This window comes from Girardinichthys multiradiatus, chromosome 9 (genome assembly GCF_021462225.1).
Source record: "Girardinichthys multiradiatus isolate DD_20200921_A chromosome 9, DD_fGirMul_XY1, whole genome shotgun sequence".
NCBI lineage: Eukaryota > Metazoa > Chordata > Actinopteri > Cyprinodontiformes > Goodeidae > Girardinichthys > Girardinichthys multiradiatus.
The window spans coordinates 33,959,730-33,982,238 of record NC_061802.1 but is presented as its reverse complement, the minus strand read 5'-3'; the positions used below and the strand labels follow the sequence as shown (position 1 = coordinate 33,982,238).

At 39.0% G+C, this 22,509-nt stretch overlaps 1 protein-coding gene across 1 annotated transcript; it reads left to right on the top strand.

The window, feature by feature from the left end:
* Nucleotides 1–760: 760 nt before the first annotated feature.
* Nucleotides 761–14,493, top strand: tm6sf2b (transmembrane 6 superfamily member 2b). Its single transcript, XM_047374231.1, has 11 exons — nucleotides 761–860; nucleotides 1,057–1,163; nucleotides 2,941–3,044; nucleotides 5,374–5,471; nucleotides 5,641–5,744; nucleotides 6,752–6,834; nucleotides 7,208–7,332; nucleotides 8,079–8,180; nucleotides 8,780–8,872; nucleotides 13,480–13,599; nucleotides 14,146–14,493. The coding sequence occupies exons 2-11, from the start codon at nucleotides 1,084–1,086 to the stop codon at nucleotides 14,380–14,382; spliced, it is 1,146 nt and encodes a 381-aa protein (XP_047230187.1). The 5' UTR covers nucleotides 761–860; nucleotides 1,057–1,083; the 3' UTR covers nucleotides 14,383–14,493.
* Nucleotides 14,494–22,509: the final 8,016 nt, after the last annotated feature.

Here is a 22,509-nt window from a genome sequence, read left to right as displayed (position 1 = left end):
CTGTGGCCTCTTTCAACAAGATTCTCCACCCTGCCTCAAAGCAAACATGTTTCAAGATTGGTTGGTTGAGCACACCAACGAGATGCTGATTTGGTTTTAGATAATCCAAATCTCAATCCAATCTCAATCATGCAAGTGCGCTGGAGAAAGAAGTCTGATCCGTGGAGGCCCATTGCACGTCTTGCAGGACGTAAAGGATCCTGTTCTAGACTGACCATTTATTGGTGGGTCTTTCACCTATAAAAGGTGAAAGACTGCTATGATTTCTATAATTTGCTTATATATTGCCATTTTCAATGTCTGTTTTTATGTGATTATGTTTTTAGTGTTTTGATGTAATTGGTGTTTTTATTCCTACTCATGTTTTTTTTCCTGGGTAACAGAGATAAAACAGATGAAGCTAAGACATTTAGATGTTTGTTTTTTCTCATGGAATGGAAACCCAAACCTCATGTCACACAAACATAATACAATCCAGAACATACAGTATTTGGACACAATAAATAGCTAACTGATGGAATAATAAGAGCAAAGCTGCTGAGGAGGAAACAATACCTTTACTACATGTGGACATACTGTGGAATGGTGGAGGAAGAAGTCTGTAAACCCCTTTGTGAGCATTTACAGACTCAGTGCAACAATTTTGTTTTTATGAAGTGCAGTTCTAATTGTACCAAAACACAGGAATGAGTGTAACTTGAAATCCTTTAATACGATTTAGGTAAATCTGATAAAACCCAGATTACCTAAGTGTGACTCAATAGTCTCTTTGTTAGCCACCTTATTCTTTTCTCAGTAAACGTCTTGTGTTGCTCCAGCCAGCCGTAGTTGGATTAATCCACTAGAAGGGAAGCCAGAAGGTAAGAGCCTGCCGTGCTTTAAATTTTTCTTTTTTACTTAAAAATTCCTTTTGGCATCTGATGTCTTGATATAATTAAACACTTTTTTAGTTTTTATAAATCGGTCGATGATTTGATATTGTTTTAATTTTGATCTTCTCTAAAAGAGGCATGAAATAATCGATCTTTATATTCAACTTTGCTTCGGATTCTGCAGGAAGGGGGCCAACAACCACTTGAAGAAATGGAGACTTTAGTGTTTTTATTTTCGTTTTCTGCCCTTGGTGTTCTTTATGCAATGAACACCACCCCTGAGTTTCAAGAGTAAGTAAAAATACTTCATGATTTCTTTTCTCTTTGATTCATTTATTGTCTCCTTAAGAGGGAAGCTTACATGATCTCTAAAAAGTTTATATTACAGTTTTGCAACACTTGTATTTGTTAATGATTTAAACATTTGGTAATACACAGAAAAAAGGTGAAAACTGATTTTTTTTTTGGGGAATGCTGTAGAATATCGTAATCCTTCCTTTGTCATGTGATAATGTAAACTTTACCACCAGTAGAGGACTCTACAAGCTTACCGTTGCCTTTATCATCTGCCACTGAACACTGGATCCACAAATATGTTAATTACTACTTTTATAAGACTATCTTTAAGGGCCCCTTCTATATAAAAAGAAATCCGACATCCTGGGGCCTTTGAAAATAAACATTGAGCTAACATGCGGCAATGTAGAACAATAACCTGAACTTCCACCTCGGCATTCTAATATTATCTTGAAAATAATTACTTTTTTCAGCTGCAAGGAATAATTTTCCAATTCAGTGGTTATGTGTTCAAGCCAATTTATGGGATACAAGCTGTACAGCATTTCCAGCTTTACATGATTGCACATGATTGCACAGTGCAACCCTTAACTTTATATAAAGAAATACCTAGGTGGTGTCCACAAAAAACATGCACATTTTTACAATGAGTCTCTTGTCTCCAAAGACTCTTATACTCCTCTAAGGAGCTGGTTCATGTTTTCTATTTTGAGTGTGTGTGCACTGACAGTCAATTCAGGCTGCGCAGAAGAGTTTGATGAATTGCTCTTGACAAACAATATGCCTTGTGCTCTTGCGCTCTGAAAACAAACAGTATTGTGTGCATAAATCTTCCCGTGCAGTTGAGTTGGGGAGGCTTGCCTTTCGCGCTCCTGCCATTTGTTTTCCTTCTGCGAGCTGACGTGTAGAGTTTCCCCACGGTTGTTGTGTTGCTTGCCTCGAGATATTTCGGCCACATTAATCTTTTCCAGTGGCACCTTTGACCAGTAAACACGGAGAGCTGCGCTGAACTTACATTGCCTTACCTCAGTGTTTCCTCACATTGATACTTATGATTGATTAAAGGTTTTTAAAGTTGTTTTCTGTGAGTTTCATTACAGCCAAGCTAACCTTGCAATATGGGTTTAGTCCAACACTCTGACTTTATTGCAAGATTATGTGTTCAGACTGATCTGACTAATTAACATGATGTAGGTTCAAAATAATAAAAAGGGCTTATATTTTAAATGTAAATATTTATAAGCAACACTGTAGAGGCGTTTCGTTTAAAGATGTAATCAGTCAGTGCCTTTTGCATTTATGGATCTTTTCCCTCTTGCTTTTCTTCTGATAGTCATAAAGCTTGTTAATTAGAAAAAAAAAGAAGCTAAATTCAGAAAACAATAAAAGTCCAAATTGAATGTCAACTTTAGATTTTTTGGTGTAAAGCTAACAGTTCCCTAAGTTTAAATGAAAATATACTTGAAGTCTGTTTTCACTATTAATATTATTGTGGGGGTGAAGCAAGACACAAGATTTTTATAAAGGGGGAACAGAACCAAACAACTGATTTTTTCTCTCAAACGTGAATTTTGCACAATCTGGCTTCCTGTTAGCCATCAGGTACAAATTTAGCTTTGCTGAGAAAACTAGCTCATATTCCCAGGAAGAAACTATGTCGTAAAAAACGATGAGACAGAAAAATCATTGTTCTCAGAATCTAAAGGTGTGCCATAATCCTTGTGTTTGTGCTGAAAACGTGATATTTTCAGTCACATGTTTGTTTCCCCAGACCTTATGTGATCCTGGAGATTGGTGTTGCCGTGCTGGTAATTGTGTTTCTCTTCTACTACCTCATCACTCGTGGCAACCCACCTAAAGACTTCTTATTCTTTGGTAATCATCACAACTATGTGCATTTCACAACCCATTTGTATATATATAGGCTCTTGAAATTCTCTGGCAGGTCTTAAGACCTTTATGCTTTGGTACTGAGCTGAACCCAACAAATCACAGAGAAGGATTTCCAGAACCTCTGCCAAATGCACACTAAATCAGAGTGAAAAACAAGAATTTCACTCAATATGATCTTGCCTGATATGTTTAAAGCTGCTTACGCTGATCAGGATCAGAGCAAAGCCTGATCAGATTTTTCTATGGGTTGACTAGTCCAATCCCCCTACAGACTGAGGGCCTTTAGCCATTATGTCAAGATTTTGTCCCCATGTGACCATGTGCAGCTATTTCTAAACACATACTTAACAGGAACAGGTTAAATGCATATGCAGTGCCTTCCAAAAGTATTCAAACTCCATGAACTTTTCAAGTTACGACCACAAACAGCAATTAATTATATTAAGATTTAAAGTGACAGATGAATGAACAAACATCGTCATTAAGACAAAGGAACACATCAGAAAAGTCAAGGATAAAGTTGTAGAGAAATGTAAAGGTTATAACACAATATCTCAAGTTTTAAACATCTCACAGAGCTCTGTTCAATCCATCATGAGTATAGCTCTGTAAACCAAGACTTGGTCACCTAAACTTGCAAGAAGAAAGCTGTTGCTCAAAGAAAATGATCATAAAACCCACAGATGCTTTTCATCCAGGCTGCCTGAAGTCAGTGATTTTGTAAAGAAATGTAGAGACAGATTTCAGTTCGCCCCGAGACCTACAGATGAAATCGAAGCAATCTGAAAAACATATCACATAAAGTTAAAGTGTGTTGAATACTTTCCCAAGGCACTTCAACAGAATTTATTTGCCCTGATTTGTGTTTTCATACCTTGGTGTGTTTTAGGAACTGCTCAGATTAAAAGTGAGTTTTTCTAAGGATTATAGATCCCTTCAGTTCATTCCAGAGGGTGTTTTTGTAGGACTGAATCAATCTGATATAATAAATAGTTGAGGTGAAAGGTTTGGATAGTAAAATGCAAAAGAATGACAAAAATAAGAGTAAAGTGATAGTTGTGTCTCTTTCCAGTAACAGATTGCTGTGCTAAACCTTGTCAGGATTAAAGGGGAAAAGCAGAGACAAAGTTAAGTGAAGATATGCGAATGAGTAAAAAAACATTAAGGGATATGTGGGTACTGATAGAAATAATTAATTTTATTTTGTTAGTTCTGCACAGAAACACTGTCAGTTACCTGCAAATGTCAGTCATGCAATAATTGGTGCTAAATCTTAGACAGACGCTTTTGACCAAATATATTTTCCAGTGCATGCATTTGTAAATTATTAAATAATTATTATCAATATTTAACAGACGAAACTTAATTTTATGCTGTAGCAGGTGGAAATGGAGATAGTCTGCGTAAACCATGGACCATTATTTCAGATATCAACACAACATGTTTCATTTGTTTTTACATGAAGAATATTGATAAAATAGCTACACATGTCTGATGTTTTTCTTACTTTCTGTATCTGCAGGGATGTAGAATAGAGTGGCGGCATTAGTCGTGTATAAGTAAAACCAAGGGGACAGGCTCAATACGCTGTTTAGTTTTCAATCAGAATGGCTCTCAACCACTCAGTCTGCATGTGTCTTTAATGTGTCAGCCCAACGTGGCACCCCAGAGCTGCTTGTTTAGTGTTCGCAGAATATGATCTATTTCTTAATTTTTGAGGCCTCCATTGTCGCCACCAAATAACATAAAAAAAGCGTGGCCTTCCAAAATAGCGTTTAAAATGATTTTCAGAGATTGTGGGTTGAGGGTTTTAGCTGAGTTGTAACACATGTTTTATATACCCTCTTCTACTAAATTCTGCCTGCTGGACAAGGCTTTTCAGCTCTGTTGGGTGTTAAACCTGAGGATTAAAGTATGGCCCCTGACTACCATTCTACTCAAGACCAAATTTACCTCCGCACACTGTCCTATAAATCAATGGCTGGCTGGTTGAAAGCAAACATTTCACTGCTTAAAAATAGCTCACAGAATGGCTGGATAAAGGTAGATAGACTGCATGGTTTTGCTAATAGACAGTGATGTATGTCAATAAATGTTTTTTGTTTTTTTCAAATCAGGCTTTTAGACAAGAAAGTAAAGGGCAGATAAGGAAGCATGAGCTGTACTTTTCTTGCAACTGCAAACCAAAACCAAAAAATGTATTTCAAACAATAATTTTCAGATTGTTTTTTTTTTTTTTTAACAGAAATACATAACTATAGACTTAGATCAAAAATGGACCCTTAACCAATCCGTTTTTCTGTTTTTTCAGTTTTTGCAGAGTTTTGCTTTACATGTGTCATTGACCTGACAAGTGCCTTAGAATATGATGGCATTATTTCTGGCTTTATGGATTTCTACCAGAAGACAGTAAGTTGTATTTTATTATTGTTAATATTTACATATACACAGGGAAATTTAATCGTTTAAACCAACACTAATCCAAAAATAGTTAAATAAAAAGGACTGGGATTGTTTTTAGGCATTTATTCCAAGGATTTTTAAGTTGCACAGTATTTATTCATGTCCTGTGTTTCAGGGAGAGCCTTACCTGGGGACTGCATATGCCATCATGATGTGTTACTGGGATGGAATAGCACACTTTATCCTCTACCTGATGATGATCAGCAGGATAACAGACAGGTGGGTGGTTGTGAACTGTGACCCCCTGAGTCAATTCTTTGTAGATCTACGTTTTACTGTAATTGCACCTAGTTTGGGGAAATGGTTGTACCAGCCTTGCACGTCTAGAAGCAGGAACGTTTTTTCCATTCTTCTTTACAAAGTACCTTAAGCTTAGTCAGATGGAATGGAAAACATCTGTGAATGTAATTCTTAAAATTTTGCCACAGCTCTGGCTGTACGTTTGGGTCATTGTTCTGCAGAAGTAGTCTTTTGCAGCGTCTAACAGGTTTTTTTTTCCAGCATCACCATCTATATTTCTATCACCTCTGACCAGCTTTTCCATCCGTGCTGAAGATAAACCTTCCCACAGCATGATGCTGCCACAGCCATGTTTCACCATGTGTTCAGGGGGATGTGTAGTACAGATAGTGGCACACATAGCATTTTTTATGTAGGCCAGAAAGTTCAGTTTTTTGTTTTCTTCTGGTTTTGGTTCAGTTTAGTCTCCAAAGGTCAGTTTGTTGCAAAGGATTTCACTTAAGGTCTGAATACAAATGCATCCCACACCTTAGATTTCTATTTGTAAAAAAGTAAAAAAAAACATGACTTTCTGCTTCATAAAAATGGACTACTTTGTGCTGGCTTATCCCATGTGACAAAAAGTCAAAAAGGCTAGCAATACTTTAGCAGACCAGTGTATGCATGCCTCCAAAAGAGATAGAAAAACTATACATATATAAATATTCTCAACACATGGGGAGCTTGGTGGAATAAAGTTTTTTGTCAAGTGCAAGTTCCACATTTCTGAGTGAGCTTTGTGCTCTTAGGGGAGATAGTTAATAGGATTTGAAAACTGCTTTCAAAAAGCTTAAAATTGTTTTAATGAGCCTTTGCATTACATGCAGTACATATGTAGAACATTATTAAATTCAGCTTAGGAAAGCAGTACCTCTACATTTTTTATTATTACATTAACTATAATTGAAAATAATTCAAAATCTTGTTTATTTTTGTTTCTTCCACAGGAGAGCCTACCGTACCCTGGGCCTGTTCTGGGCCGGCTCCTTGTGCGCTAACATGAGTGTGTTTATTACCGGGATAGTGGCAGGTGAGCCTAATCTTTTATCCTGTCTTCCACCAGGCCCATGATGGCGAGCTTTAATCAAGCAAACATCTGCCCCGCCATGTACCATCAGCGTCTCAGATCAGGCTGCACACAAAGCACATGCAGGCCTGCCCTCATATCCCACAGAACAAAGCACAAAACAGACCTGAGGCATCTGTTGTCGGCATTTCAAACTGCATACACAAGTGTCAAAAGATCAAACTCCTTTGCCGGCAATGTGTTCTTCACTCTGTTGTGTAATCTAAGGCAGACTGTGTAGTATGTTTTTCATGTTCAGTAACTGGGCTCCATGGATATGTGTGCAGCTATTGTTTGAAATGTTCAGTAAAAGCTGATAGAATTGTGCTTCTGGCAGGTAAATACGGGTCAGAGATCCGGCCAGCCTTCTGGCTCAATTTTCTCTTTCTTTTGATGCCCGTGCTGGGAGCCGTGACCCTGTTCACTCGGCCCAAGGACAGACCACTAATCGGCGGATACAACGTGAGTATGATGCATTAGTGATTAGACCTTGTATATGACTCTGAAGGGTTTTATAGATACAGTGTTTATGATATTTGATCAGCATGATAAACTCTGCGCTTCTGTCTGAATGGGATTCATGCCGATAAAATGAAGAGTGGCTGTAATTTATACACAGTGGCAGTGTGATAGTTAGAAATCACAATGCATTGACTTGAATCTATAAATTGAGCATTATCTGGGTTGGTGAGGACATAGTGCAAAATGTTGCACTATGTCCTCACGCGTTGCCGTCATGAAGAAACTAAGACACCCCATTAAATATTCAAATATTTCAAAAGAATATTCAGATATCAATGTCTTGTTTTAATTTCAGGTAAATGCTAAAAATTGACCTTATTTGTTTTACACATTAAAGAAAAGATTTCAAAAACAAATCTGAGAAAAAAATGTTACCCTACTCTGTAAAAGCTAATGTTAGCACCGTTAGCTGAAATAACTGCAGTGAGATGCTTCTTGTTGCCATCTCACTTTCAGCTGCGAGATGTTTGAGGAGTTTCTTGCATGTACAGCCTGTTTAAAGTAACCCTACGGCACAAGTTTGGATTTATAGATATGGCTTGGTTCATTGTCATGTTGCGTGGTCCAGTTCTGCTTCAGCTTTAAACAGTACATTTTTACACTTACATAGTAAAACGATAAATGTAAAATTGATCAAAAACATCAACCCCCTCTGTACTGTGCATTTAATTGACACCTGCTCTTAGGCCCAACACGCTCAAACCATGAAGCTAATCTGGCGTCCCTTGGACCTGATCCTGGTGGTGCTCCTGTTGGCCACCATGGCTTTCACCATCCTGAGAGGCCTGGTGAGCACGTCACATTTACTCACTGTTATTACCAGAGTTCAAGGAGGAGCTCTAATGGTAGTTTTGGAAGTCATAAAACTTCCAAATAAGGTCAGCATTAACACAGAGACATGTTTGTAAGTATTTCATCTAAAAATTCACTGAAACATATAGTATTTATCCTCAAAATGGTTCTATCTTTATATTTGAGGAAAAAAGTAATATGTGAAATTACATTTTATCTATATATTTCAGGCTATACTAGTTCTGAAAGAGGAGGAGATAGGTTGCATGGTATTTGAAATAAATATCTGTGTTGTAAAAGAGAACTTCATGCATGTATATTGTTAATATATCCGTACATAAAGATACAAACACTGCCTTTTATTTGATTCAGACTGGGAGTTTTTTGATTTGTTTTCTTTACCTAAAAGGAAAGATTCATTAATCATGCACTGTCTCACTCTAAATACCAGTTAACATGGCTGATAATGACATGCATATAGACATATAGCTGTCAGGACAAGAGCATGAATAAATCTAAATTTTTGACCAAGTGAATGTTTATTTTTTGGTGTTTTTATATTTACTGACACTATAATCATAGGATCTCTCTGCAGGTGGCTCTGGACTCTCCACTGGAAGCCTGCTCTATATACCTTAGTCAGTATGAACCCTACCTGAAGGACCCTGTGGGCTATCCCAAGGTGATGGTGGGTATTTTTCTCTCAACCTCTCTATGCTGCTGCTGAAGCACCTAAAAGCTCTTCTTCATCCTATCCCAATTAACAAACCACATGAAAGCCCTTTTTCATAGGTATCATTTTGAGCATGCTGGAAACTCCCCTCTGTCCCATCTGCTGGCGGAGTTGGCACCTGATTACGAGGCCATTTTTTATCATTAAAGCCCAGATGAAGAAGGGTCTAAAGGCCAACGCATCACTGTCGCTCTTTCATTTACTTAAGATGGATAACAGATTATACTCTGACTGGCAGTTGGTCCCCTTTCAGCTTGCTTTTCTTCCTCTGACCCCTCACGCATTTGGTTCTGTTGTGTTTTGTTAAGCGTGCACTGTTTTGTCAATAGGTTATCCAAAGACATTGCAGCAGCTGCAGTTCGGGCACAATTGCAATCATTGATCAGACAGACAAATCTCACGGCGGGGACTTGATAAGATAATCCCCCCACCCAAAGCCTCCCATCAGCATCTCCCTGGGTGTCAGAGGGGGTGTGATTGTGTGTGTGCAGCAAGTGAAATTATGTCTTGGTTATCTGTATTTGCAGATGTGCGTTTGAGCATGCTCATCAGTGCCTAAATTATAATTGTATTAAAAGGACCAAAGAAACAAAATGAATTTAGGCTTGTTGCACATTGTTAAACTTCTTTTAAACTCACAAGTTGCTATGTTCATTGATGATGAAGGCTATTTATTAGATTAACGTGGCTGCAATAACAAAGACATTTCAACAAAAGACTGAAGGGCATACATGATTGGCTTTTAGGCTTTGTGCTGAACTCATTAGAATTCATCTGGACCTCAGGACGGCAAAGAAAGAAACCATTTACTGATGTAATTTGAGGGTTTTATAAAGTGGGAAAGTGGCTTTCATGCGTCAGATGTTTTTGGAGGAAGGTTAAGAAAGTTTCTGCAGTGACCCTTGTGTGGAAGGAATCATTTCTGCTGAGTTTGCAGACTGGGGGTTTTGGAGAGTGGAGAACTGGAACAAAACAAAAGATACTGCTGCGCTGACTTTAAAATCGTTCCCATTTGTTCACTTTATCTCACGTTTTGATTGTTCTTTTTGTTCTTGTTTATTTATTTAAATCTGTTTGATAAATGAAATTGGAGAACAAAATGTTACATTCTGAATAGGACTGAAGTGACGCCAAAGATTAAAGTTTGTCAATCGCCTGCATTTTATTGTTGATATTTACTAATTACTAAAGTAATTTACTTTATCCTAAAATGATACCTCAGATTTTTTTGAAGTTATGTTCTATTTAAAGACTCTAAGCAGTTAATCTTACCTGCAGTAGATAACTCTCTTGGTATCTTAATTTAGCATAAATACAGATTTGTTGGTCCTTGGAGATGAAGCTAATGGCTACTCTGGGAGGGGCCAAGACTTACACAGACTCCTCAAGCTTATAAACAAATCCATTCTCAAAGACCTCATAACCACATTTGTGAACTTTACTTTATGACCTGGCAAATCATTGTCATCTATTTCTTGGATGGTTACAGATGGCGATGATTATTTACACAAGGAGGGAGGAGACGGTCTGAAACATGGACTGAGAACATCACAAGTAATGTGTTTCAAATCAGAGGAAAGTGGTTTAAAATTAAAAAAATATATATATTAAAGCAGTTTCAGAGCTATCATATTGAGATTTGCACTGCTTTACCTTATATCAGACAGTTATTCTGACTGGCAACACATTTTATGTCTTGTTTTCAGTATGTGTTTGACACAGGAATATCATTGGTAGCGCACACCTTCCTAGTTCCATTTCCTGTCTAAATTATAATCAGCTTCTTTGGGAAACCAACACAGTGAAAATGTGACAATAGTTATTCCATAAATAGTGTTCACATTATCTCCTTTCAGTTCCTCAATAAACACTTAACCATAAACCCTCCATTACAGATGACTTTCTGCTTTCACACCATACAAGTTAATGCTCTAAGATCATAGGTCTTGTAAGGTTTCTGATCATGCAGCTTGAACTAAGGAACCAAAGAGATGCCCTTGCCACTTGCAGTGTTCATCTGAGCCACACTGCTGTGCCTGTGTTCTCTGCTAACCCACATATTTCTCACATCAGACAGACACCGGAAGATCATGCAGTTCCTCTGCTCCGTGTGCACCTGCACTATATTACACTCATCCTACAATCCCCTGTTACCTCTTACAGCTAATGATGGTTGTGGGTTTGTTACTACCCTCTAAGATGGATCAAGGGCATAATACAGGTCCTTCTCAAAATATTAGCATATTGTGATAAAGTTCATTATTTTCCATAATGTCATGATGAAAATGTAACATTCATATATTTTAGATTTATTGCACACTAACTGAAATATTTCAGGTCTTTTATTGTCTTAATACGGATGATTTTGGCATACAGCTCATGAAAACTCAAAATTCCTATCTCACAAAATTAGCATATCATTAAAAGGGTCTCTAAACGAGCTATGAACCTAATCATCTGAATCAACGAGTTAACTCTAAACACCTGCAAAAGATTCCTGAGGCCTTTAAAACTCCCAGCCTGGTTCATCACTCAAAACCCCAATCATGGGTAAGACTGCCGACCTGACTGCTGTCCAGAAGACCACTATTGACACCCTCAAGAAAGAGGGTAAGACACAGAAAGAAATTTCTGAACGAATAGGCTGTTCCCAGAGTGCTGTATCAAGGCACCTCAGTGGGAAGTCTGTGGGAAGGAAAAAGTGTGGCAGAAAACGCTGCACAACGAGAAGAGGTGACCGGACCCTGAGGAAGATTGTGGAGAAGGGCCGATTCCAGACCTTGGGGGACCTGCGGAAGCAGTGGACTGAGTCTGGAGTAGAAACATCCAGAGCCACCGTGCACAGGCGTGTGCAGGAAATGGGCTACAGGTGCCGCATTCCCCAGGTCAAGCCACTTTTGAACCAGAAACAGCAGCAGAAGCGCCTGACCTGGGCTACAGAGAAGCAGCACTGGACTGTTGCTCAGTGGTCCAAAGTACTTTTTTCAGATGAAAGCAAATTCTGCATGTCATTCGGAAATCAAGGTGCCAGAGTCTGGAGGAAGACTGGGGAGAAGGAAATGTCAAAATGCCAGAAGTCCAGTGTCAAGTACCCACAGTCAGTGATGGTCCGGGGTGCCGTGTCAGCTGCTGGTGTTGGTCCACTGTGTTTTATCAAGGGCAGGGTCAATGCAGCTAGCTATCAGGAGATTTTGGAGCACTTCATGCTTCCATCTGCTGAAAAGCTTTATGGAGATAAAGATTTCATTTTTCAGCATGACCTGGCACCTGCTCACAGTGTCAAAACCACTGGTAAATGGTTTACTGACCATGGTATCACTGTGCTCAATTGGCCTGCCAACTCTCCTGACCTGAACCCCATAGAGAATCTGTGGGATATTGTGAAGAGAACGTTGAGAGACTCAAAACCCAACTCTCTGGATGAGCTAAAGGCCGCTATCGAAGCATCCTGGGCCTCTATAAGACCTCAGCAGTGCCACAGGCTGATTGCCTCCATGCCACGCCGCATTGAAGCAGTCATTTCTGCCAAAGGATTCCCGACCAAGTATTGAGTGCATAACTGTACATGATTATTTGAAGGTTGACATTTTTTGTATTAAAAACACTTTTCTTTTATTGGTCGGATGAAATATGCTAATTTTGTGAGATAGGAATTTTGGGTTTTCATGAGCTGTATGCCAAAATCATCCGTATTAAGACAATAAAAGACCTGAAATATTTCAGTTAGTGTGCAATGAATCTAAAATATATGAATGTTAAATTTTCATCATGACATTATGGAAAATAATTAACTTTATCACAATATGCTAATATTTTGAGAAGGACCTGTATTGGTGGGTCGATGCATCCCTAAACCCCAGCGAACGGCATTTTAGTTGATTGTGAGGCTTGAAGAACACATATAGGTCAGCAAATTAAAGGATGTTTTGAAAGAGGCTAAAAACTGATGTGTCCTTTTTTGAAATGGAGTTGTTATGAGACAGTAGACGTCCACTTTGGTCTTGTCCCCTCTTAAGCTAGCGGTTAGCTTTAGCCTAAGAAACCAACCGGTAGTAGACAGTTATCTACTACTGGCAAGATATCACCTACTTATAACCTTTTTAATAAAACTCACTACAAAAATTAGGAATCATCCCTTAACGTGTCCCTTTAATGGGACATGTCTGATATTTTATCTAGTCCTATCAGTACCATATTCATGAAGTCCTTTGAAAACTATCAGTTGTTGTTAGGGTTTTGAGCTTAAACCTGCTGTGCTCTGTATTTAGGGAGTGTAGGTGAAGTGTGGCCAGAAGAGAAAAAAATGATTAACTGTGTTAATATTCTGCTGAAGTGTTGGCAGGCACTAAACAACAGCACCGAATGACATTGATTGAGTCTGTTTTCCTTGGCTCAACACCTTCCACTTTATCCAGAGGCGAAATCTCTGGCGTTGGTTCTGATAAAACAGTGATGAGTCACAAACTTTGTGACACAGTGAACTCAACTCAACATAGGAGGAGTGATGGAAACAGCATAACTATAACAACTGATGATAAAAAATGGGTTGTATTTGTTCCTAGATGCTGCACTTGTTGTTTTATGGGCTGCCTCTGCTGGGTGCATTTGTTTATGGCCTCCTCAAACCTGGGTGCACATGGATGTCAGACTGGACAACGTTCTTTGCTGGTGCCATAATCCAGGTAAAACCACGAAGACAGACGTTCAATAAGCATGGATGGCTCTAAATGCATTATTAAGGATAAAGCTGTGGCATGCAAGTGAGTTGCGCTGACACTTTGTTTTGCTGCACAAGGTAGCCAAAAGATGTGTTGCTGTGTCAGGGAAACAATGTAGACAATAATTTCTCATTCTCTACATAGAACCTGGACAATTATTTATAAACAAGCTGCTGGTCCTCTGTATTGATCTGAATTAAATCCATGTGGATAAGGACTCCTTGATTAAAGCTATGTTTCACTGCACATGCTGGTTGCAGATTCCATCCTCCCTATCTTCCAAATTGCCAGCTTGTTTAGTCTGAACACCTCCTCTGCAGTGGTTTATCTTCCTGTTAGGTAAATACATTCAAGTTATTCCACTGGGAAATGTATGACAAAAGGAGGCATCAATTGACCTGCCATTAGTCTGCAAACAGAACCAAACAGATCTGAGTGGATTTAAATGTGTTAGTTTTATTTCCCTAAGGCATATTAGTCTAATCTTTGTCTTTTTGTGTCTCCTTTCAGTGCCAGTGGTCCCACATCGGGGGCTCCCTCCATCCTCGCACCACAACCCCATTTCGTATCCCAAATGATGTTTTCTGGACGGTGCTGGGAGCTAACCTGCTCTATGCAGCCGTTCCTGTCATGGTGGCCGTGCGAGTTCACAGTAACCCCTATTTCTTCCTAAAAATTGCCCCTTTTCCTGGGCAGACCGGTTTGCCAAACAGCGAAGAAAAAGATACCAAGTACAAAGAAAAATAAATCGGAATTCTCATTGACCTTTGGAGATAATCACGTATGTCAAGCTTCATAAAGACCTGTTTTATCACATCATACTTGAAAATTCAAAATAAAAGATTATTTTACTCTAAATATTTTTGCCCCTTGTGTGTTTGTGTTCCTCCGACAAATCAGTTTGCAAAATGATGCATAAACATACGGGTCAAAATACATGTGGAGCAATAAGCAAAACCATTTGTAAATGTAAACAACCTCTCCCACTCCAAGAGCACCATATTAAATTTCTGCTCCATGCACAATGATGGAGGGTGTTCTTCAGTGGCAAACAGAGTTAAGGACTTAGTTCGATGAGGTATAGAAAATAACAGATGAGCGACGGAGAAAGAGGAGAAACTTCATGACGAAGTGAAGAGAAGGCAGTCAGCGGACCAAGCTCACCGTTTGGGAATGCATGGTATGCGGTGTGCTTGGAGAAAGAGGCTTGGCACCACAGCTGTTACCTAGGTACGACCTAGAGCTCACCTGCTTGAAATAGCTATTGTTTTATTTTGCTTATCTCCACTGCAATATCTCTGAATCCAGCTACACATATGTGCCATTTGGTCTTGCACAATAAAAGGACACTACAGTATTTCTCCTCAAAGTGAAGTCTGTCTTCCAAAGAGCTATCCAGTTACTGTGAATACGTGACCTCATCTGGTAAGGTAAATGTAAGCTTTTAGTATGGGCTTCAAAGAGGAAGGTGAATACTTTAAGTTTGACACCACTTTTCAATCTTTCAGGTTGGAGACTTTCAGCTACATAGTAGAAAAAAATAAGGAAACCACTGATTTGGGAGGATAGTGAGCATATTCTTATACCAATTCTTAAAGAGAAATTAATTATCCTGCAAATGAGCTTGAAGAATGTTATGAAAGATTATTATAATCTGAAATTTTAATTTAGAGTTTTGGACCTCCTGTCTGGAGCATGAAGAGACTGCTTGTGGCCTAAAATATTTGTTAACCTAAAACTCTTTTGGTGTTGAAAGTTTGACAGAAGAAAAAGAAAAAGAAAAACGTTAATCCAGCCACCTTTGATCCATCAGTTTCTCAGACCAAATCACCTGATCTGAATAATCAGGGCACCATGATACAACCAGGATCTTGTTGTGTCACCTGTGACCTGCAATTCTCACCATCCTGTTTCTCAACCCAGCTAAAAGGGAAACAGTAGCTTTGAACCAGGCTGAAGGCCATGCTGTGGGAGGGAGGTAGCGCCTGGTCAGACATGGTTCAGATTGGCAGGCAAAACATCTTGATTGATTCTTTTCTTTTCTCTTTTCCGTCTACTGAGTCAGCTGCGTCAGGAAAAGCACCAGGATTGGAATCTGGGAAGTGTGTGGTTAGACAAACAACAAGATAAACTGAATTTAATAATTTTCACTGTGTTTGTTCAAAGATTTAGATAGAACAGAATCAAATGTCAATAAAATGTAAATAAAATGCTTTCCTCTCTGGGAACACAACTCACATTCTCAAGGTTACCAACATGTAATCTTCAGAAGAGAAAAAGCCAAGCCTACATTCAGAGACTAAAACATCTAAAATTGCTCAAAGTTAGGAATAGAGAAATAATTATTATTGCTTTTTAAAAAAAAAAGTTTTTATATTCTTGATCATAAAAATATTCATATTAAAAAGGCATTTTGACTTCTAACATATCTAAACAAATTTTGTCATAGACAACATTATCTGCCAATCCGAGGCACCATCTGCATGGGATTAGAGGTTTTTGTGGCTTCACCAAAAGTTTTTTTAGGGTAATACAGGAAAGCAAGGGATCTATATACTCTACAGCTGTAGTCAATAAACATCAAAATTAAAAACATGAAAACTAAATATTTTGTTCTGTGCGTAATTAATCTGTATAATATATAAGATTCATGTTTTGAATTGCCCTGCGATGGACTGGCGACCTGTCCAGGGTGTACCCTGCCTCTCGCCCATAGACTGCTGGAGATAGGCACCAGCTCCCCTGCGACCCACTATGGAATAAGCGGTAGAAAATGACTGACTGACTGTTTTGAATTGAATTGCTCAAATAAATTAATTTTTAAGTGATACTGTAATTAATTGAGATGCGCCTGTACTGTGTTACCACAAATTTACCACATAAGGAATGATACTTTAATGCATGTAATTAGTTTCTTTATGTCTCTTTTTTATTTGATGTGGTAGATTCATTTTGTTTTTGTTTCTGCTCTGCATTACACCTGTTATGATTTGGGGTTGTTTGGTTTTTGGTTTCGGGTTTTTCTTTATATGTTTTTCACAGTTAATGTTTTGAATCGTTCTTCTGATTATTATTATTATTATTATTATTCTTAGATTTTGAATCATGCTTCTGGTCATGCTTTAGTTTTGTCGTCTTGTTCATGTTTTGTCAAGTTTGGTTTTTGGATCTGTTTATGCTTTAGTTTCATGTTTTTCTAGTTATGTTTCTATTAGTTTGTTTCCTTGGATTTTCGTTCTGCTCAAGCCATGTTTTGTCTTGCCAATTATCTGTTTTCGGTTCACCTGCACGTAGTTAATCTGTCTTGCTTCACCTGGTTCATTCTCCATATATACACACCTGTTCTGTTTATTCCTCGCGGAAACATTTTCTAATCATGCTCAAGTCTTGTTTACTGGATCATGCTCATGTCTAGTTTTTTTTGGATCATGCCAAGCCTGTCTTGCCTGCCCATTTATTGTTTTGTTCCTGCCTCTTCTATGAATGAGTTTTTTGTTAATTAAATCCTTTTGCACTTACCGTCATGCTGCCTGCTAGTCTGCATTCTGGGTTCCTCCGTTGCTCAAAGCCTAACAACACCCTTCACCAATGTTTACAGTAGGTTTGCTTGCCACTTTTTTATTTCTCATAAATACACAAACATAAATACAGAGACACATAAATGAGCATTTGCAGTTTCTTTAATGAAACGTATTGGAACAATTTGAAGTTTCTATTGTTAAGATAGAGGTTTTCTGTTTTATGTCATTTTAAATGACCTTAAAACACATTGGTGGACAAGTAAAAGACAGTATGTGCTTTATAGATACTACGTGTTAAGTTGTTATTGCTTTTAGCTCACTGAACTATCAGAGGCGCAGCAGCTTTCCTTGGTGCCAACATTTGTCATTGTTGTCTCAGCATGAGTCACCTTTGGGTAAAAATATGAAGTGGTTTTTTTGACTGCGGTGCATTTCGCTGCAAAGGTTAACAGATTTGCTTAGCACTGTATTTATAGGATAACTGAGTTAAATGTTTAGCAGCAGTGTGTTAACCCTGGAGATGTAAGCAGGTGTACAACTGAGTTTTCTGTCTTTCAGTAGTCGTCAGCATCCTCTGTTTAAATTCAAGAATTCAAAAGCGATAACACGTGTTTTTACAGTATGACTTAAGGCTGAGATTTTGAGCTATTTTTGTTAAAAACAGTTTTATTGAAGAACAAATCGATATTTCATCAAACAAAAAATAGAGAGTTGATATTCAAAAAATTGGAGAGATAATGGAGATGTGTTAAGTGAAAAATGTTATCATTCTTACCTTTCAATAATTTTCAGTAGTTTCAAACAGGTACATAAAGTTTATTTTCATATATTTCAGTGTTTTCCAAAAGTTGCCAGCTTTGGTGTTGTTAGGTATTATTTAGTCAACTCAGAGGTAAGAACGATACAGTCAGAGTTACTTGCAGCAAGGGTAGCCCACTTTGCAGTGAAACTGCAAAGTTTTGACACCCTATTTCTTTATTTATATACACAATTCAACAGACAGTCCAGAGACATGTGTGTGAGACATGTGTGTGAGACAGAAAGGAGGCTGGTTCACACAGAGATAACAATGATCTCACACACACAGGGAGGAAGGCATAGTGCAGGTGCCTTGCAACACAAAGTTTTTACATGAGTGATAACAAGTTTTTGCACCCATCCAACAGTCCCTCCTTTTATCACAAGTAAAAACATTTAATGTAAAAACGAACAAGACAAGTACTCTGTATGAGCAGAAACCCACGACCGGTAAACAGATTATATTTTGTGGGAAATACTCATACGGCCCCGCCGCCCTCGGCAACCATTAAAAGTTAAATGTTGATTAATACTTAAAATCATAAAAATAAAAGAATAATACTTGAAATCATAAAAATAAAAGAATAATACTTGAAATCATAAAAATAAAAGAATAATACTTGAAATCATAAAAATAAAAGAATAATACTTGAAATCATAAAAATAAAAGAATAATACTTAATGAAAACAGTGAAACATAATAAAGGAATTAAAAAATCTGCCCTGTTTATGTCATCATTGTACTTTTTCTCATTTCACTTAAGCAACAACTTCTTTCGATTTTCTGCTGTAAGGTCATTTTATGAAATACAATGTATGAGTACACTCAGGCTTTTGATGTGATTTATTTACAACATGTCATCATAATCGTCCCCTTCATTTTCGTGCATTTCCACCTGGTTCAGTGTTGCATATGCCACCGTGACTGACTGAGTTACTATTCTTTGTACCATGCATTTGCAACATGGGATAATACATATTGACAGGAGACACAGAAGGCCCATGCATGCTATTACTGCAACTAGGAGAACCTTAAACAGATTTATCCATCCCCCTGTGAGCATCCAATCTAACCAAGAAGAGTTAGGAGCTGGGTGGTCATGTGTCATGACATTTTGCAGATTCCGTAGGTTGTTTAATGCTCCCGTTATGTTTGCAGAGTGTATATTATCTGGGATATATGTGCAACAGGTGTTATTCAATAGATCACAAACGCCCCCCGTTGATGCTGTTAGGATATCCAAAGCCATGCGGTTCTGAATTATCATGGTTCGCATAGCGCTCATTTCTGTGTTTTGACCCTCTTCTACTATTATGGAGTTATTTAGAAACAATCCAAATCGATAACTTAATGTTTCCACGCGCAGCATTAATTTGCCCACACCTAACCAGGGTAAGAGAGATAATAATGTTTTATCATCTTTAGACCAAAGTTTAAATTCATCTGGGACATTTGTTCCCCAAATGGGGTCGTGGTTTAACATCTATTTCCCTTTTTTATCTCCTATGTGGTATAACTATAGTCTGCTTACTAAGTACCACAGTGTGATCTGATGTGAAAACTGGGGCACATACACCATACCACACCCATCCAACAGGTGTGTTGGGGGCACATTGGCTAACTCACTTTTACTTGAGTTACATCTCTTCTGCTCTGCACGTACAGAGAATAACTCTGCAAGAACTGACTGAAAACACAGCATAGATTCCCAAACTCATTTAAAATCTAATAAATGCATGCAAATGATACAATTTACAGAAAACATGTTTCATTCAGTTTTGTGATATGAGGCCCATTCATTCATTACCAATTCTGAGTTTTAAGCTTTGCAAATTAGTTTTTATTTGGGCATGCTGCCCAGTATTAAAAAATATTTATTAATAAATTTTGCCTAAAAGTGTTTTTCACTTGATTGGTCAAAATATAGTTATGTTTCTTTAAATTTGAATTTATTTGGTCATATTTTGTTGAATGCAGTTTGTGTCTGCTGTTTCAGGACCACAATATAAACTGATACTGCTGAAATGTCTCAAACAACCTGAAAAATCATAGGCAGCAAGTTTATGAGTTAACAGGGAAATATGTTGGAATTCAATTAATGGTAACACCTTTGTGTGTTGTGGTATGCACAATGCCTTGCAAACATACTAAAACCTCTTAACCCTTTACACATTTTGTCACATTACAGCCACAAATGTTAATGTGTCGTACTGGAATTTTGTATGATAAACCGACAGAAAGTATTGTTTATGTGAAGTGGAAAGAAAATTAGTATATATACTCACTGGCCGCTTTATTAGGTACACCTTGCTAGTACTGGGTTGGACCCCTTTTGCCTTCAGAACTGCCTTAATCCTTCGTGGCATAGATTCAACAAGGTACTGGAAACATTCCTCAGAGAGTTTGGTCCATATTGACATGATAGCATCAAACAGATGCTGCAGATTTGTCAGCTGCACATCCATGATGCGAATCTCCCGCTCCACCACATCCCAAAGGTGCTCTATTGGATTGAGATCTGGTGACTGTGGAGGTTATTTGAGTACAGTGAACTCATTGTCATGTTCAAGAAACCAGTCTGAGATGATTCGTGCTTTATGACATGGCGTGTTATCCTGCTGGAAGTAACCATCAGAAGATGGGTCCACTGTGGTCATGAAGGGATGGACATGGTCAGCAACAATACTCAGGTAGGCTGTGGCGTTGACACGATGCTCAGTTGGTACTAAAAGTGTTCCAAGAAAAATATCCCCCACACCATTACACCACCACCAGCCTGAACCGTTGATACAAGGCAGGATGGATCCATGCCTTCATGTTGTTGATGCCAAATTCTGACCCTACTATCCGAATGTCGCAGCAGAAATCGGCCAGGCAATGTTTTTCCAATTTTCTATTGTCCAATTTTGGTGAGTCTGTGCGAATTGTAGCCTCGGTTTCCTGTTCTTAGCTGACAGGAGTGGCACCCGGTGTGGTCTTCTGCTGCTGTAGCCCATCCGCCACAAGGTTCGACGTGTTGTGCCTTCAGAGATGCTCTTCTGCATGCCTTGGTTGTAACGAGTGGTTATTTGAATTACTGTTGCCTTTCTATCAGCTCGAACCAGTCTGGCCATTCTCCTCCTTTGGCATCAACAAGACATTTGTGCCCACAGAACTGCCGCTCACTGGATATTTTCTCTTTTTCTGTAAAACCATACTACCATCTCTAAACCCTAGAGATGGTAGTGCGTGAAAATCCCAGTAGATCAGCAGTTTCTGAAATACTCAGACCAGCCTGTCTGGCACCAACAACCATGCCACGTTCAAAGTCACTTAAATCACCTTTCTTCCCCATTCTGATGCTCAGTTTGAACTGCAGCAGATTGTCTTGACCATGTCTACATGCCTAAATGCATTGAGTATATACACTGCTCAAAAAAATAAAGGGAACACTTAAACAACACAATATAACTCCAAGTAAATCAAACTTCTGTGAAATCAAACTGTCCACCTAGAAAGCAACACTGATTGACAATCAATTTCACAAGTTGTTGTGCAAATGGAAAAGACAACAGGGGGAAATCTTTGGTGATTAGCAAGACACACTCAATAAAGGAGTGGTTCTGCGGGAGTGGACCACAGACCACTTCTCAGTACCTTTGCTTTCTGGCTGATGTTTTGGTCACTTTCGAATGTTGGTGGTGCTTTCACACTCGTGGTAGCATGAGACGGACTCTACAACCCACACAAGTGGCTCAGGTAGTGCAGCTCATCCAGGATGGCACATCAATATGAGCTGCGGCAAGAAGGTTTGCTGTGTCTGTCAGCGTAGTGTCCAGAGCCTGGAGGTGCTCGCAGGAGACAGGCCAGTACACCAGGAGACGTGGAGGAGGCCGTAGGAGGGCAACAACCCAGCAGCAGGACCGCTACCTCTGCCTTTGTGCGAGGAGGAACAGGAGGAGCACTGCCAGAGCCCTGCAAAATGACCTCCAGCAGGCCACTAATGTGCATTTGTCTGCACAAACTGTTAGAAACCGACTCCATGAGGATGGTATGAGGGCCTGACGTCCACAAATGGGGGTTGTGCTCTCAGCCCAACACCGTACAGGACGCTTGGCATTTCCCAGAGAACACCAGGATTGGCAAATTCACCACTGGCGCCCTGTGCTCTTCACAGATGAAAGCAGGTTCACACTGAGAACATGTGACAGACGTGACAGATTCTGGAGACACCGTGGAGAGCAATCTGCTGCCTGCAACATCCTTCAGCATGACCGGTTTGGCAGTGGGTCAGTAATGGTGTGGGGTGGCATTTCTTTGGAGGGCCGCATGGCACTCAATGTGCTCGCCAGATGTAGCCTGACTGCCATTAGGTACCGAGATGAGATCCTCAGACCCCTTGTGAGACCATATGCTGGGTTCCTCCTAATGCAGGACAATGCTAGACCTCATGTGGCTGGAGTGTGTCAGCAGTTCCTGCAAGATGAAGACATTGAAGCTATGGACTGGCCCGCCTGTTCCCCAGACCTGAATCTGATTGAGCACATCTGGGACATCATGTCTCGCTCCATTCAC